At 40.9% G+C, this 15511-nt stretch overlaps 1 protein-coding gene across 2 annotated transcripts in view; it reads right to left on the reverse strand.

Moving 5' to 3' along the window:
- Positions 1-1108: 1108 nt before the first annotated feature.
- Positions 1109-15511, reverse strand: part of pde8a (phosphodiesterase 8A) — a 50224-nt gene continuing 35821 nt past the window's right edge. For both annotated transcript variants that reach the window (XM_006780441.3, XM_006780440.3), the window contains 11 exons: positions 14159-14236; positions 13861-13931; positions 12211-12375; positions 9679-9727; positions 9316-9451; positions 8998-9196; positions 6877-7094; positions 5944-6076; positions 5041-5205; positions 4789-4918; positions 1109-3304 (listed from right to left, as the gene is read on the reverse strand). In XM_006780441.3, the coding sequence (XP_006780504.2) occupies positions 3198-3304; positions 4789-4918; positions 5041-5205; positions 5944-6076; positions 6877-7094; positions 8998-9196; positions 9316-9451; positions 9679-9727; positions 12211-12375; positions 13861-13931; positions 14159-14236 (1451 nt within the window). In that variant the 3' untranslated portion in view covers positions 1109-3197. The remainder of the gene's footprint in view (positions 3305-4788; positions 4919-5040; positions 5206-5943; positions 6077-6876; positions 7095-8997; positions 9197-9315; positions 9452-9678; positions 9728-12210; positions 12376-13860; positions 13932-14158; positions 14237-15511) is intronic.

Here is a 15511-nt window from a genome sequence, read left to right on the forward strand (position 1 = left end):
TCGCGTTGCGTACCTTATTGTGTCTACACGTGAGACATTATAAAAATTTAGTGCCATATTTCTGCTGCCAATATTACCATGCACAAACCGTCATGTCATTGTGTGTATGCTTGTACCTGCAGCTCAATGTTTAGTGCCTGTATATAGTAACCAGCGCAATACATCCGTCAGACAGGCTATGGGTCAGTTTTGTTAAAAACAGACAGCTAGTATGACTGTACTTTAGGCACAGACAGTAAGAACTGGCAGCCTTCATGCATTTCCTTTAAGGACTTGGAGACTATGTTCAATGTAGCCAAAAAAACAAACAAACCATCCCACACATATTCACCTGTTCACACAAACAGCATGGATTAAGTGTGTGTTATGAGCAGTTTCTATAGAAATTAACAGTTTGTAACACTCTGTTAAAGAGGAAGAGGATGAACTTTAAATGACCCGTGTTTATATTTAGCTGACAAGGATCTCTAGCAGCAGCAGTGTGACTTATTGACTCCCATGTGCTGGGAAAGAAGTTGGAAGTTGAACTACATTGTCTGTAGCAAGGCAAAACCTTGAAGGGAGGAGGTTGTGGTGGATATATGGGTCGGCTAAGTGATGTAAACACTGAAGACTGTTGTTTATTTTCCATTTCCTACCAACCAGCAAGACCGTGTTCTTTCTCCAATTCCTCAATGAAGCAGCTTTAAAAAAAATAATTAAGGAGTATGTACTTTGAACCAGAGTTAAAAAGTCCTGTTTTAATCATATGTGGGAGGATCAAAAAGAAAATGAAAATAAGAATCTTACATGTGTCTTATTTTTCCTCGAGGTTTGTAGATTAAAAAGAAAGTGCTACAGAAAAAAAGAAGCCTCAGTCACATTTTACTGTGTTTGTTTTTTCACTATTTTATAGTATATTGAAGTGTGTCACACGGGGTGTTATCCGGCTGCCATGTAGTTTGAGATGCTTCACAAAATGTTGAAAACATTTTATTTAAACTAAGTCAAAAGAAAAGAATAAACTAATGGAAGTAACCTGAAGAGGCAGACACAGAGTCTTACTGCGGGCGTGAAATAAATGAGCAAGTCAAAAAGAAAAAAGGCATTGAATCATAGACATTAAATATATAATTGACATTATTTTATTTTTCATTGAATAGTTTCTAATTTTTTTCCGTGCCTTCAGACCAATGTGTATCAGAAGGAACAAACAAATCCCCTGATTGCGTGTACATTTCTGTCATTTGAGAGAAACAACAATAATCGTGGTCAGCGCATCTTGTTAACCACCATTTGCTTAGCTGTTATGGCATTTAATATACTGTTTAAAGAGGAAATATTCTTAATAAGCGACAATCTTTAACATATATTAGTATCCTAATCTGAATCCAACCTTGAACAAAAAGCTGTTCCCTGGGTCTGTGCAGAAGGATGTTGGACAAGTGGCCAAAATAGAATGATGTTTGATCCAAAAAGAAAGAAGAAGAAGAAGAAAAAAGAAAATCAATACAAGCTGGCCTCCAGGAGACTGCTTAAAGACAGTGATAGACAACTCTGCGATCCACATCCTTCTTAACCATTTAGTTCTCTGTATACATGCTCTGCGTGACCATCCCATTCAAAAGTATTCAGATAGCTATAATGGTTGATCTCTTTTGCTGCAAATCCAGTGTAAAATTCATTGTCTATAAAAATATTGAGATTTCCTTGAACATAACCTTCTGACTATGTCATAATAAAAACTCCAGATGTCTGTTGCAGTTGCACAGTGGGATGTACTGTATAAATATTGTATAAAATAAGGCAGTCTTTTCAGTAGGATAAACCAGATACAAAAATTTCTGGGAGACAAAATTTTTCAAGTCCAAAATGTTTTCACATATTTCTGCTGTTGTCAAATGTCGAGCGGTTTACAGCATTAAACCAAGAGCAAGGGATTGTTGCAACAATGAATACACCCACGCACTCGCAGCAACAACCAAAACACACCCACACACGCACGCACGCGCACACACACGCACGCACGCACGCAAACTCCCGATGATCAACAATAACAGCTTATTCTCCAATGCAACATCCCATCCCTGGACAAATCACTGAGACGTAGACATTTCTAATATTGTTTACAGTGCAATACAAAAGTGTTCATTCAAACTGGTACTGTACTTTTGATAAAAAAAAATTAAAAAAAAAAAGTTTTAATATGGTAATGCTTCATATGAATAATAATTGTGAATTTTCGAGAGTTATAGTAGTATTTGTCTTCATTAGCTTTGGCTTTTCTCGCTCTTCATAAATTCATTTTGTTCTCGTCAACTAATTCATTTAGGAATTTTTATATAGAAAATATGGAACATCTTAAGAAAAATGTACACACCAAATCATCTGCAGTTAGATACCTACGATTGTGATGTTGAGGTTTTTGTCTCTCAGCGGTGGCCTAAGAGAAAGGTCCACCGCCCCCGACCCATAAAGAAAGCATCTCCTCTCACATGTCTGCTAAGACAGCTATGTGTCAACTTGGTTGGGTTTCTCTCGGACACGTGTGAATATTGCCCCAAAACAAAAACAAACAAACAAACAAACAAACAAAAACAAACAAAGAAAAGCAGTGGAGTGTTCTTTCATGGTGTGACCTCCAGGGGGTTGAAAGAGCAGTCCTGCCTTGCTGCGAGCACAGGAATGGAGGTCAAAAGTGATTTCACGGCCTGGTTTGAAAAGATACCTTTTTTCATCCAGACCACGCTTCCATCGAGTCTTTTCAGTAAACAAGCAGTTTTTACTCAAACAGCAACTTCACAGGCAGACAGGAGTGCCCATGTGGCGATCGGGGAGGGATGGGTGCTTCGCCAGAAGACCGGTAACGACCCTCTTTCAGTCATGTCACTTGACAAGCTACACTGCGATTGCCTGAGAGGCACAAGAAGTTTGTAAGGATGCTGCGTGTCCGTGTCTGTTTGTCACAGTTCGCGTACGACAGGCTTGTAAAGCCCGCAGCATTACAGCTGCAACTGCCTGTCAGGAAGGAAGTCCTTCTGTGGTTCTCTGTATGGACGGACATGTGGACGCTCGGTGTGCTACGGAAGCAGGAGAGTGAAGGCGAGGAAGCCCCTTGGCTGGCTGGGCTGGCAGGGAGAGAGACCCCCCCCCAGCCAAGAGAGAGAGAGGAGGTCTGCCTCAGATTACAGAGTCCCAGGGCACAAACACTGCAGCACCTACTCGGGAGGTGGTCGCAGGCTGTGCAGCTTCCTCTCATCCAGGCCTTTCCAATACTTGAAGTTGTTGTCCAAGTGCTGCATAAGATTGGGGAGGTCTGCAAAAGCTGGGGAGAAGAAAAAACAAGATGAGGCTTAAAGATTACATTTTGTTTCAAAGATAGTACGACACATTTATATTTAATAAACATCTCTATCTCACTGTCACAGTATAAAAACAAGCAGCAGCATCTGGTGCTGAAAAATGAAGACAGCGGAACGTGACAAAAACTGCAGTTCCTCCGATGGCCACTTTGGTTCTACCAATGGCCGAATACCCAATAAAAGTGATGGATCAAATCAATATTATTATTATTATGAGAGTCATAATAAACTGAATCTGCCAATACAGACGTGTCTGTGTGTGCACGGGCACACAGGAAAAAAAACAGAAGAGAATGAAACCATAATACTGACGTAATGCGCCATTTTGGCTCTTCAGCTGTCATCCCTCCACTCACATGCATGCCAACTAATTACAGGGGGATAAATCAGTTAGCGTTGTATGTCGGCACCAACGTTAATTAGATAGCGCGGGTCGTAAACCAGTCGGAAGGTCGGCGGATCGATTCCCCGGCTACTTTTCTCTGAACATCGAAGTATCCTCGGGCAAGATACTGAACTCAAAGTTGCCCCTGATGCATGCACTGGAGTGTGAGTGTATGCATGAATGTTAGACAAAGCACTTAGGTGGAGGGGGAAAAAGTACTTTTATGACAGGGTGAATGAGGCTTGTAGAAAAGCACTTTATAAGTAATAATTTACCATTACAGAAAGTGAGGAATAAACTCCTTTTTTTTGTCCCCTGTATGTTTGGGGCACATTATGGCAAATTAATAACCTCCTCTGCCCCCAATGGTGTGTCGGCCGTCGGCTTTGACACGGAGAAAAGAGCACGATTGGACTTTAGAGCAACCTAATTGCCACTTGAGAGTGGTTCTAAACAATTGAAGCATCACAGCCCACCCCAAGTGAATAACCTCTTGGTTATACAAGCAGATATAGAGCACGGCTACTGCTACAGCAGCCAATGCAAGCTGTATCACCAACTGAAGTCACTGAACTAGTCCTCTCAACTGTGTTTGTGGTTTCGGTGCCTTTTGTAGCATTTTTTTAATGATTATCTGATAATAACATGGCTGTGTGAAAATGTAGGACTATTTTATTTGTGAGTTAGCACTAATTAGAAGACATCTATGTGCATGTGATGCTCCCTAACAGTCTACGGGCGTGCCATTCCATCCAAGCTAGACAACACTAGCAAGCTTACCAGGATGATAACATCTATAGTGTATCTGCCTACAGTATGAGCCTTTGGATTAATTTCTTTACAAGGCAACAAAAGGCCATGTTTGATGGCACCAAACACCGAGTATGCTTGCTGTGATCTAATAACACTGAGAATTTTATTACGACAGTGAAAGACAAATGCCACCTAATCACATTACAGCGAATAACTGAACCTCCTACGAATATTGGTCCTGTGCATGCATAGGAATTGACACAAATATAGATATAAAAGTACTTTTTATGTCATGCTGTGCAGACTTACCGTCCCATGCATCAAACATGTCTGTAATGAAGTAGTCTATGAAGGAAATCTGGGACTTTGGGATGCTACAAGTGTTTCTGTCAAACACAGGCATGACCACCGGTAGACCTTGTCTCTTCTCCTCGTCAGTCTGCATCAGAGATAAGAGCGCAAGGAGTCATCAATCCCAGTAAACACATTACAGCTGCTTCCTGCTGGATCCATTTCCACACGCATTCAACACTATGTTATTTTTTGCCCCCTTCTAATCACCTGTGCAAAATACTCCTCTGAGATTCGTCCAGCCCATTCTATACAGAGCTCCTGAGGCCTACATGGATTGGATATGTCTGCACATTTAATCAGCATCCGCTTGACAAGGATGCGATTCTCGGGGGATGTCAAGACGCTTTTGACAGATTCCTCATCGTTGTTTCCCTGCATATAAGGAAAGAAGAAAAGAAAAAGCAAACATTTACCACAAAATAAACTCAAATTCAAGTTTTTAGTTAAAATCAACAACACCTTACAAGTGAACTTCACGAATAACCTGATATGTCTTTACAAAGAGCAGCCCTGGCAGCTGATAGGGTTTAGTCTTCTAGACGTTTAATTATGAGTTACACTTCCATGTAAATGAGCACAGCAATCTTCATGAAGTCACATGATATGGGTTGTACTTTATGTTACAAGACTGAATTCACTGAGAGTAATGTTAAACCAACCTGCAGAAGAAGATCTGTTTCCCCTAGCAGAGTTATTTTATTCCCGATCTTTGTGTTTTGTCTTACAGTCAAACGATATTATGTTTTTCCCTCAAGGCACTCTTTTATTAACCAAACCTGACCTTCATCACATTTTACATCAGACACAAACGCACAAGCACACTTAAAAAAGCAATACAGCTTTTAAATGTCTGTGTTGAGCATTCCACACAGGGATGAGAAAGATGGTACCAAGTTGCAAAACTCTCCCCCCACAAAGACATCTGTACCACAGCAAACACCAGTATCATCATCTGCCTGAGCCCTTAAGACACTGTGGCTTGCTTACTGTTGGTGTATCATTATCTGGTTTATTTAGGGGGGGAAAGGGGAAAAAAGGGAAATTATATTTCCTCACAGGTATAAAATCTATATTAAAAATCATTTAAGAGTGTTTCAATTTCATTCTCACCCCATTCTCCTCCAGAGCAGCCAGTGGTTTGTTGATGCTGTTGACAAACTTGTTGACATGCTCAAAGTGTTTGGTCATCTCAGTTGCGAGCACCATGTCAATGATGGCCTGTCGTAATGTTCGATATTCATTCCTTGAGAGAAAGTGTGGACGGGAATCACGAGGGTAAGGGAGAGAAAGACGGGGAGAAGAGAAAACAGAGAGTGAGATGACAGTGTGGTAAATAGCCTGGAAACCCGTGTGAACAGTTTTCCCTTCACTACAGTGACAGTGGCCATGAATGAATGCTTTGTTCACCTTCCCCCTTGGAGGGGACCAGCAAATGTGAGCTATTCTGTTTTGGGACTCAAATCACATTACTACCCTGCTGCTGTCAGCACACACAAACACACAGTATCACTTTCATCAGTGCGTAAGGAGACTTAAGTCCTATGATACTTCAGATCATGTGCGTGTCTCAAAGTGCTTCCATATGTTAAATATAATGAGCCTGACCTTACATGTTGCAAAATCTAAAGATTTTGTAGAGCGTGCAAAAAAAACGTAAAATAAAATACCTGGAGTCATAGTTTATCTGATCAAAAGTCAGCAAATTCACTTTAACTGAAATAAATAATTAATCCCAAAATAGAAATTTAGTAATCAGTTTTCCAACTCTGTGCAAGCAAAGGCTGTGTGGCAAATATTAGTCCTTTGAGCACACAGTGACAGCAGATTATACTAGACATCAAGCTGTCTAAACGATAACTAATTTAGGCCTTGAGGCTTCAAATGTAGCTACATCCTAAAAATTCTTCCTCTTAACTCAGTTATTAGGGAAAAAGCTTAAAGTCTGGACACCTAATGCATTTATGTTTGGGGAACTTGTGGTGTTTTACAGAGCTGCTGGCAGTAAAAGCAAGCGCACAGACGGCCACATCATAAATCTCCTACCTTTCTATGTTTTTGAAGATGTTGCACTTATCATCTCTCGTGGTGATCTGGAAGGCCAGTGCGGCATGGTGACTCTCTAGTACAGCTGTGTCATTATAGAGGATGGCCAGCTCACTTCCTGCATTGCAAAGGAAGCTGTTGGTACGGCCTGGGTGGTCCACATCGTGCACGGTAGCAGCAATCAGGGCGGCCACCTCATCAATGGGATCCAGACTTTGCTGTTGGTAGAAGCCAATGAAGTTAAAGGTTGGCATTTGAATAGCCTAATCATTATCAGGTGAATGATAAGCTATACTAACAGTTGGCACAGTATAACCTTCTACTATTATAACATTTATATAACAAACTTTTCCATCTTTGTTCATTTCTCTGTCAAGATGATCCCACACTGCTTTAACAATGTTGAGATCCGGGTCTGGGGAGTCCAATCCACGACTGATATTGTTCCACTCTGCGTTCTTCAATCCAGGTTTGCTTTTACTGCACTGGCAGTGTGCTAAAACTGAAGCCAATGTTTCCAGCTGGTTTTGCATAGTAGATCTGAAAGCATTTTCAGATTTTATAATTCCATTAGTTTTTTTATATTCCCAACAACATTTGTTGAGATTCAGCCCCAAACCATGAGAGAACCTCCATCGTGTTTCATAGATGGCTGCTCACACTCATTGTTGTACCTCTCTCCTGACCTCCTCCGTACACACAACAACAATTTGAACCAAACTTTTCCAATTTGGATTCATCATTTATTAAGACCTGTGGTCACTGATTTTCATTTCAGTTCTGGTGTAATTTTCTCCCCGTTTCCCTTCCTTTAGAAAAGCTTTCTTGACAGCCACCCTTCCCCTGAAACATTTCTGATGAGACTTCAGCAGGAAATGAATCAGCTGAGGATTCAGATTTATCTCTCAGATCGTTTGCTGGATTTGTTACTCTTTCCTAAAAGACATGACTTTCAAAAACTGTTCATCTATATAGTGTTTTTCGAGCTGTCATTTCTTCTTTTGCCCCCCATTTGTCCAATTTCCTCACATTTTCTAAGAACATGTACATGCACTGCACCATGCTGAATAAATAAATAAAGTTTCAGCAAAAAGTTCTTTGGGAATCATCGTATTGGTGAAAAAAAGCCATCAAACTGAGTTATCGTTGATATTTTTCATAGATTCGACTGAAAAAGTGGGAAAAAATATTGGTTTTGTGACAGACTGCTTGCTGACTTGTCTGTTACGTGTGGACACAACGCTGGTTCATTGCTTGAGCTAGATGCATTTTTATGCTGGGCTGATTCAAAGGTCAGTGTTAAGTGGAGTAAAACATGGCCGCTGTAAAAATATAAATAAAATGATAATGATAAAAATAATAACACAAGAAAGTCTGACTCCTTGGAAGCATAACAGAAAGAAACGAGGAGTGGCTCAAGACTTTTGCACAGTATTCTTTTATCATAATACACATTTCATGTTTAATGCTAGCCAGAAACCGAAAATCATTTAGTCTTTAAAGCACTTGGGTTTTTTTTTTTTTTTAAAGCTTTGTTCTACTTTTGATTTGAGGTATATTTAACACATTTAAAGAGTACGCTATACAACAGTACATAACAGATTTTAAACCTGCTAACCCTGCAGATTTCAAGGGATTTATTAACCCTGGTGATATAACTACACAGTTTATGGGCTAAGCCAATGAAAGATCACTCCACTGAGTTCAGAAATAGACGGTTTGGTAAGCAGCTTTAGCCACTGCACATCACCCAACAGTTACTGAGCTACTGACACACTTGGACAAAACCAAGACTTTTTAGGATAAAGTAGACTCAGACAAGACAAGTGACACCCAAGACTGTGCTGAGACTTCTGTCTGGCTGTGTTACCTTCCACCATTTAGTTACTTGTAGAGGTCTGGGTCCAAAAATCAGAAATGGTGAACTCTTGCAAACAAAAGTAGGGCAGGCTGCTGAAGCTTTAAATAACTATTTTATCCATCAATAACATCTGGTTCTGACCTAAGATAATTCAAATAAACCATAAGTGAACATTGTTTTTAACTCTAAATGATACAAGTAATTAGGAAATATGAGCTTAATTTGTAATATACTTTTTAAAACTAACATTATTAATTTACCTTGACCCTCTCCTTGCAGAGAAAATAGGCCGTTGCATGCAGGACATCAGCTGCATGGGTAGAGTTGTGGTAGGAGTTACTCGAGTGGTAGTTCGCTTCAATGACTTGTAGCCAGGAGCGCAAAGTGGCTTCAGGGCAGTTTAGGAACTCACAGACCCCAAAGCGGGAGAAGATCTTCAGGCCCAAGTAGGTCAGAGGCCTGTGGGATGATTGAACATGAAACTTTAACACAAGCTGTCATCGCGAGTCTTCTTTTTATTTCCCCCCCCAAAAAAACACACAAATCAATCCTGCAGCATTAAACAGGTTCAGCCTCACCGTTTCAGGGTCGCCGCCTCCAAGTTGAAAATGTCAAAGTCCCAAGAGTCCTCATTCTCCATGGTCTGGGCGATTCGAGGGGGGATGTCGTTTAACGACAGAGGAGTTGTCAGGTGACTGGGGAGATGGTGGGGCTCTGTGAGGAAAAGGAAGACACGACAAAGGAGGAATTCAAATGAAGAGGAAAGGGAAGAAGGGAACTAGGATGTATTCTTTTTAAAAAGATGCAGGCAGTTGAACAATATAAGATACAAAATACACAAAATGTACAAAAATATATAATATACACCCAAGCTGGAAAGAAAATGTAATGAGAAATCTGTACTCCGTGTCAAAATTGCATTATGCATTTTGTAAACTCACGTTTGGTGGAAAAGATGTATTCATTTCCTGACAACCTGCGTAAACCATCCTGTAGACCAGAAACAAAGAGCTTTAGGCATTGCAGGTGGAGAGAAAGAGATGAAAAAAAATGCATGCACAGAATGAATAAATCCATCCTTTAGCTTTCTTCAAAGCGCCACATGAAGACTTCAGCTCATTGTCAGGGGCACCAGCATCACCTCTATAATAAATCCTGCGGCGTACTGTCCAAATTATCTGGAGAGTGAAACTCTTCGGATGCTCTGAGTTTACGCTTGCATTAGATGTTATATAAAAGTTATCTTTGGAAAATTAAGCCATTTGGAACACACACACACACACAGAAACATCAGCTCGGACTTTAAAGAAATCTGTGCCAGATCAGCCTGAACATCTGGATTCAGCCGTCACAGATGTTTTTAGCGACTCACAAAACAGCATTAATGACATATGAATGAGCCACAAGTCAGGAGGAATCTCCATGCCAATAGTAAATTAAAACAAATAATTAAAAATGTAATATTATCTACACACAACCTATGAGTCGTTTTAATTTGGTAGTTAAAGAGCCAATAAATCATTAAACCAAAACAGCAGTCCCAGTAACGCATGTTCAAAAGATGAACGTCAGCTAGCACCTGCGTTTAATGTGATTTAAATAAGAAGCAGGTGGTTGGATTTTGGATTTGTCTCAACAGTTCTTTAAGGAAGTGCAAAAAAGAAAAAAGAAAAAAATGACAAATGTAGAAATAGACTTGTTGTTCCTCCCTTTATGAGTGTTCTTCCATCTGTGCTGCGGTGACACAATGTTTTAAAGGCCATGTTAAGCCGACAGTTCGCGCCACTTTCCCCACTTGCACAAAGAGGGATGACATGGCCAAATTGAGCTTATTAATGACACCAATACGCAGTCAGAAGAGAAACATATTTCTGAACTGTCAGAAATAACACTGTGATAAGTAATGTTCGCAGGTCAGATAATCTGCATCGAATGATTTCATCATGACATTTGTCTTCCTCTGGGCATTGATGCATGCTGTGATAGCAAATGGAGCTTATCAGTGGGGTAACACTTCATCACCCAAATAATCAAACACGTGGTGCGAAGCGTAATGATCCGGCTCTGTTAGGACTGTGATTTGTACCAGCTGTGCTGAACACACTGTGTGTTAAGAAGTTGAAAGGTAATTTACAAATATTATAAATAGCTCTTGAATGGACTGCCATGACATTTTGGACACAATGCGGATCAGCTGGCTTTCCCTGCTCGTTAACAGGACAGCCATGCAACTCAAAGCAAAGCCTGAGTCGCCATAGCACCTTGAGCCCTATCTACATATAAAGCCGTTCACCTGTTGCCCATCACTTTGTAGCAGATAGTTGGTCTCCTGTCTCTGCTCAACTATATTTCAAATTTCACAAGTCAGCATGTCCAACAAAGGCACAATCGACACATTGATAGAAAATAATAATAATAAAAAATAAAAAATAGAATTCACCTATAACATTATGAACATCAACTTTCAAGTTCTTTCTCCAAATCGCCAGCAATGAAAATTACAGACTTCTATCATCCAGTCATTCTCATGCTAGATATATCTACTGGGTGTTGGTGAGTCCATGGGTGTGTGTCACACAGTGAAATGTTTACTTCACAAGTGAAAAAGGAAGAGGAGACTGGCTCATCTTTGACCCCAGCATTGTCTCATGGTGGCGTTGCCTCTGCTACACGCTGGCTATTTTAAGACTTCTTCACCCAGAAAGATGACAGCTCCTCTCTTAATGTTCACTGGGCGGTTTAAGTTCAGAGCCAGCATCCCGTTCACCGTAACAAACTAGACACCTATCATTTCAGCAAAGCACAAATTCAGCTAGGCACCTCATAAACCAGTACGATTGTGTATAAATAATCTTCTAATCACAGACACCTCATGGTTTTCGGATTCCATTAGCTTTATCACCTATGCAGAATAAATCTTTCTGGCGAAGGACCAACACCTCTATGCTTTTGTGTTTCCGCAGTGGACATATATAAGTAAAGCCATGCTTATTCATCGGATCCAAAGAACAGGATGTTTCCAGGCCTGTGGAGTCGAGAGGAAAAGGTTCATGTGTGCAACGAGGGAGAGAGAGAGAGAGAGAGGGAGGGAGCGGGGGGAGAAAGAAAGGGTGGGGTGGGCTTTCCTCTCCAGCCTACAGGAGCACAAAGGACAATCTAACACTTCCTCTGGGGTTGTTGCCAAGACTGCCAACTTGGCACTCTTTCTACTTCTGTTCTTCACCATTGCTGTCTGTGAGTCGCTTTTTGCCTCCCGCTCTCTTACCGTCTCCCAAAATACGAATTGATATATTTGCAAAAATACGAGGGCCACATTCAAGGACGTTCCCAAAATGCTTGCTTTTACGTTACCACATCGTGGGCATTCATAGTGCAGGCATCCTGGCTATTCAAGAGTCGTCATATAGGAAACGATTCATTGGCAGATGGAGGAAACAGGTTGTTTCAAACTTCTTAAAGGATCTGCGACTTACCGTCATCAGCCCGCCTACAAGGTCATTTGTGTGGGGATCTTCATCCTTGGTTCCCAGCTGTGGAGAGTAGAGCTCAGTGGTCCTTAGGATCTCCAGTACCCGATCCAAGGCCTCAGCAACAGGCATAGGACTGCTTTCCTGTGCTGCATTAATGATGTTGATTACCTGTGTAAAGAAATATTATAAGTATTATCATCATCATCGTCATTATCATTATCATTATTATTATTATGTAGTATATACAGGAGGGGAGGTAAAAAGTAAAAGTCCCCCTGTAAACATGATGATTATTAATGACATGTACGTTGAACCAAGTACAAATAAAATAAAGAAATTCTTTCAAAATAATCATAAATTCTCCAATAAAAGTGTTTCAAACAATGCACATTAAGCTAGCATCACTTTATTTGGGCCATTTGAAAGCCTCTGGGGCCAGACTAAAAAGGCTCTGTCCCTTGTAGTTTCAGGCATACACATGTGTAAACTGGAAAGAAAAAAGGGTCACAAATACAGCTAGATGACTCTTTGGAAATGTACAAATTTTGTTTATTTGTGAAAAGTAAATGTATCCTCTGTAAAAAAAAATAAAACAACAACAATAAAAACCAAACAAACATAAGTTTCGCAGATTACCAGCACACTCCTCTAGCTACAATACACAATGTAGCGTCACAGCAGCAACAATTGCTTCTCTACAATCACTGCGGATGTCTTTCATCTGTGGCACACCTGAATGCTCCAGACCAGTGAACCGCCAAAACTGGGACTTCAATCTTCCTGTGTAAGAAGTAAGCATGCATGTAGGTTTTCTTTTGTTTTGTTTTTCACATGCAACCTTCTGCATTTTGGCTTAGTTTTTGTTAAATAAATACTGCTACCGTCTAATATGTCGCGTTTTGTTTTCCATCTGGGGTTGTGTTTACCAAATTTCAAAACCTGCTGAGGAACAGATAATTCTTTATCTCCTGATACATACACCCTCTGTCAAGGTTGTACTTTCTTTTTCATATGTCTGTATGACCTGCTCTTGCTTAGTAACTAATAACAGTACAATATCAAAATGTTTCTTTAAGTAAATTAGTATTTAAATAGGAGCTCAAAAGCAGAGATATTTTCATTTCTACTCAGAAGGCTGAGGCGGCTTTAGCAATGGGCACCTATGGGCGAGGTCAGCAAACATGTGCAAGAACAGAAGTTCCAGTTAATTCGCTTATACACACATATAAACACACACAGTACCCGCAGTTCTATCAGCGCTTTATTCTGGTGAGGATGACGCCTACAGGGACTGACTACACAGTCAAATGATACAGCAGAGGAACAGCAGTGTGTCATATGACCCACCCCTGGGGACTTTTTCTGTTCTGACTATCCAGCCTGCAAACGGCATAAACCAGTAAAACAGCAGGTCATTCTCGTCCAACATGCTTTAGTGTCTTGTGCATAAAATCTGGTATTTTATCAGCTTGTCTACTCTTAACATAGTGTGTGTGACCTCTACACTCAGTGCTGGTAGCTCTTCAAAAAGTGCTCATGGCAGTCATGGCAATTTTTATAATCCAAGAGTTCAGTCATGAGATCCAAAACATCAAAACAAAGTGCTAATCATATGATGGAGGCTGAGAGGGACGAGGAAGGAAATGTACCCACCTTAGTGATGGGAGCCTCTATAGTCATGGAGTGGATACGAGCCATTGACGAGTGCCTTCGCTGTGAGCTCCCTGGAAGAAGAAGAGAAAAAAAAAATCACATTGATTTTCAGCAAACTGTGAAAGTTGTGTAGTTCAAGCACAAGTTAGGTAGGCAGCAGTTTTCCCCAACCACTTTCTAATTAGTGTGTTTGTGTGTGTATCCAATCAACAATTGAGGTAAACAGACAATAGGGAATGTTTCATAAGCTGACACGAAACGCCCAGAGTTTCCATCATCTGTCTCCTTTCACGCTCACCATCGCTCCCTCGAGATGTTGTGGATCTTACATCCAGAGAGCCTTTCCTCCGGTCTTTGTGCTTACTGGATTGTATGTCTGGGGAGAAGAAAATACCTTTCATTAGCAAATGCAGGCAGACAAAATTGAGATGTGGCAGAAATATGACTTGACTGATCTTTGGCTAGAGGAAGAAATTTCTCAGTATGTAGAAATCTGTACTTTTATCCATTTTTTTTTTTTTTTTTGCCTGTCCCATTTGGTTCTTTAGCCGTCAGAATTGTTGTCTGAAGACCAACAAGGATACCCAATGGATTTATTTTGCCAAATGGATCATTGTGGCATTGCCGTATTGGTCCATTTGATCGACATATTCAAATGGTTTCCCCATGTAATGGTCTGCAAGAGGATGTAGAGAGCCATAGCCCTGTCCCCCAGGGCATGAAGCAGGCATGGAGGAGATCCAGGCCCCAGACATCCAGAGGCCCCAGAGTGCAAGAGCCCAAGGAGGACCACCGGAGGGGCATCCGTGCCACCCTCATGGGAAGGGCTGAGGATCCCCAGACGAGGGGTCACCCAGTAGCCACCGGGCAGAAGCTAGAGGGGGCTGCACTGGCGTGCCCGCCGGCAGCCAGCTGTGCCAGAGTGAACCGAGCCACAGGCCCGGAGGCCGGAGGCCCGAGGGCCCCTCGCACCCCAGAAGAGGCCTGACCGAGCAACAGGCGCCAGGCCCCGCCAAATTTTATCCATTTTAAAAAGATTTTATTTCGAACATGCAAATATAATTGAAATAACAACAGAAAAAAGAAGTGTGTGTTTTTAAGGCAATGAAGAAAATTTCCACCCAGTGTTATGGTGTTGATGGGGTTGTAAACTGTTTTAGATCAACAGTAGTCTATCAGGGGAAAAGATCTCATCATGTTTTAGCTACACAGAAAGTGCTTTTGGATAGCACCCTCTTGTTTGTTTATTTCATTAATTATCATTGAATTTTATTTGAATTTATCAACAGTAGGAACTTTCCCCCCGTTTGTCTGTATGCTAAATGTCACTTGCACTTTCCAGTAATGTGAAAGAGTTCACCAACTTTTACTTGTAGCTGTAAGGCTTCCCAGACAAGAAGGAAGATTTTCAAAATCAATTTTTCGCAGTGAGCTGGTGACGCCAGCACAGGAACGATATGATCCCCGTTTTGTTTGCCTGTCAGAAATCAAGCTGCTGCATTTTGATGTCGGTTGCAGCTGTGAATTGGCCTTACACTTCAGTCCACAATACAACGAGAAACAATAGTCCAGTTGAGAGAAAGTGAAAATATGAATGACCTTTTCAAGGTAAACAAAAAGACAGAATTCATTCCTCGTGAGATATTTCTCA

This window comes from Neolamprologus brichardi, chromosome 1 (genome assembly GCF_056152115.1).
Source record: "Neolamprologus brichardi isolate AB-2024 chromosome 1, ASM5615211v1, whole genome shotgun sequence".
NCBI classification, from domain to species: domain Eukaryota; kingdom Metazoa; phylum Chordata; class Actinopteri; order Cichliformes; family Cichlidae; genus Neolamprologus; species Neolamprologus brichardi.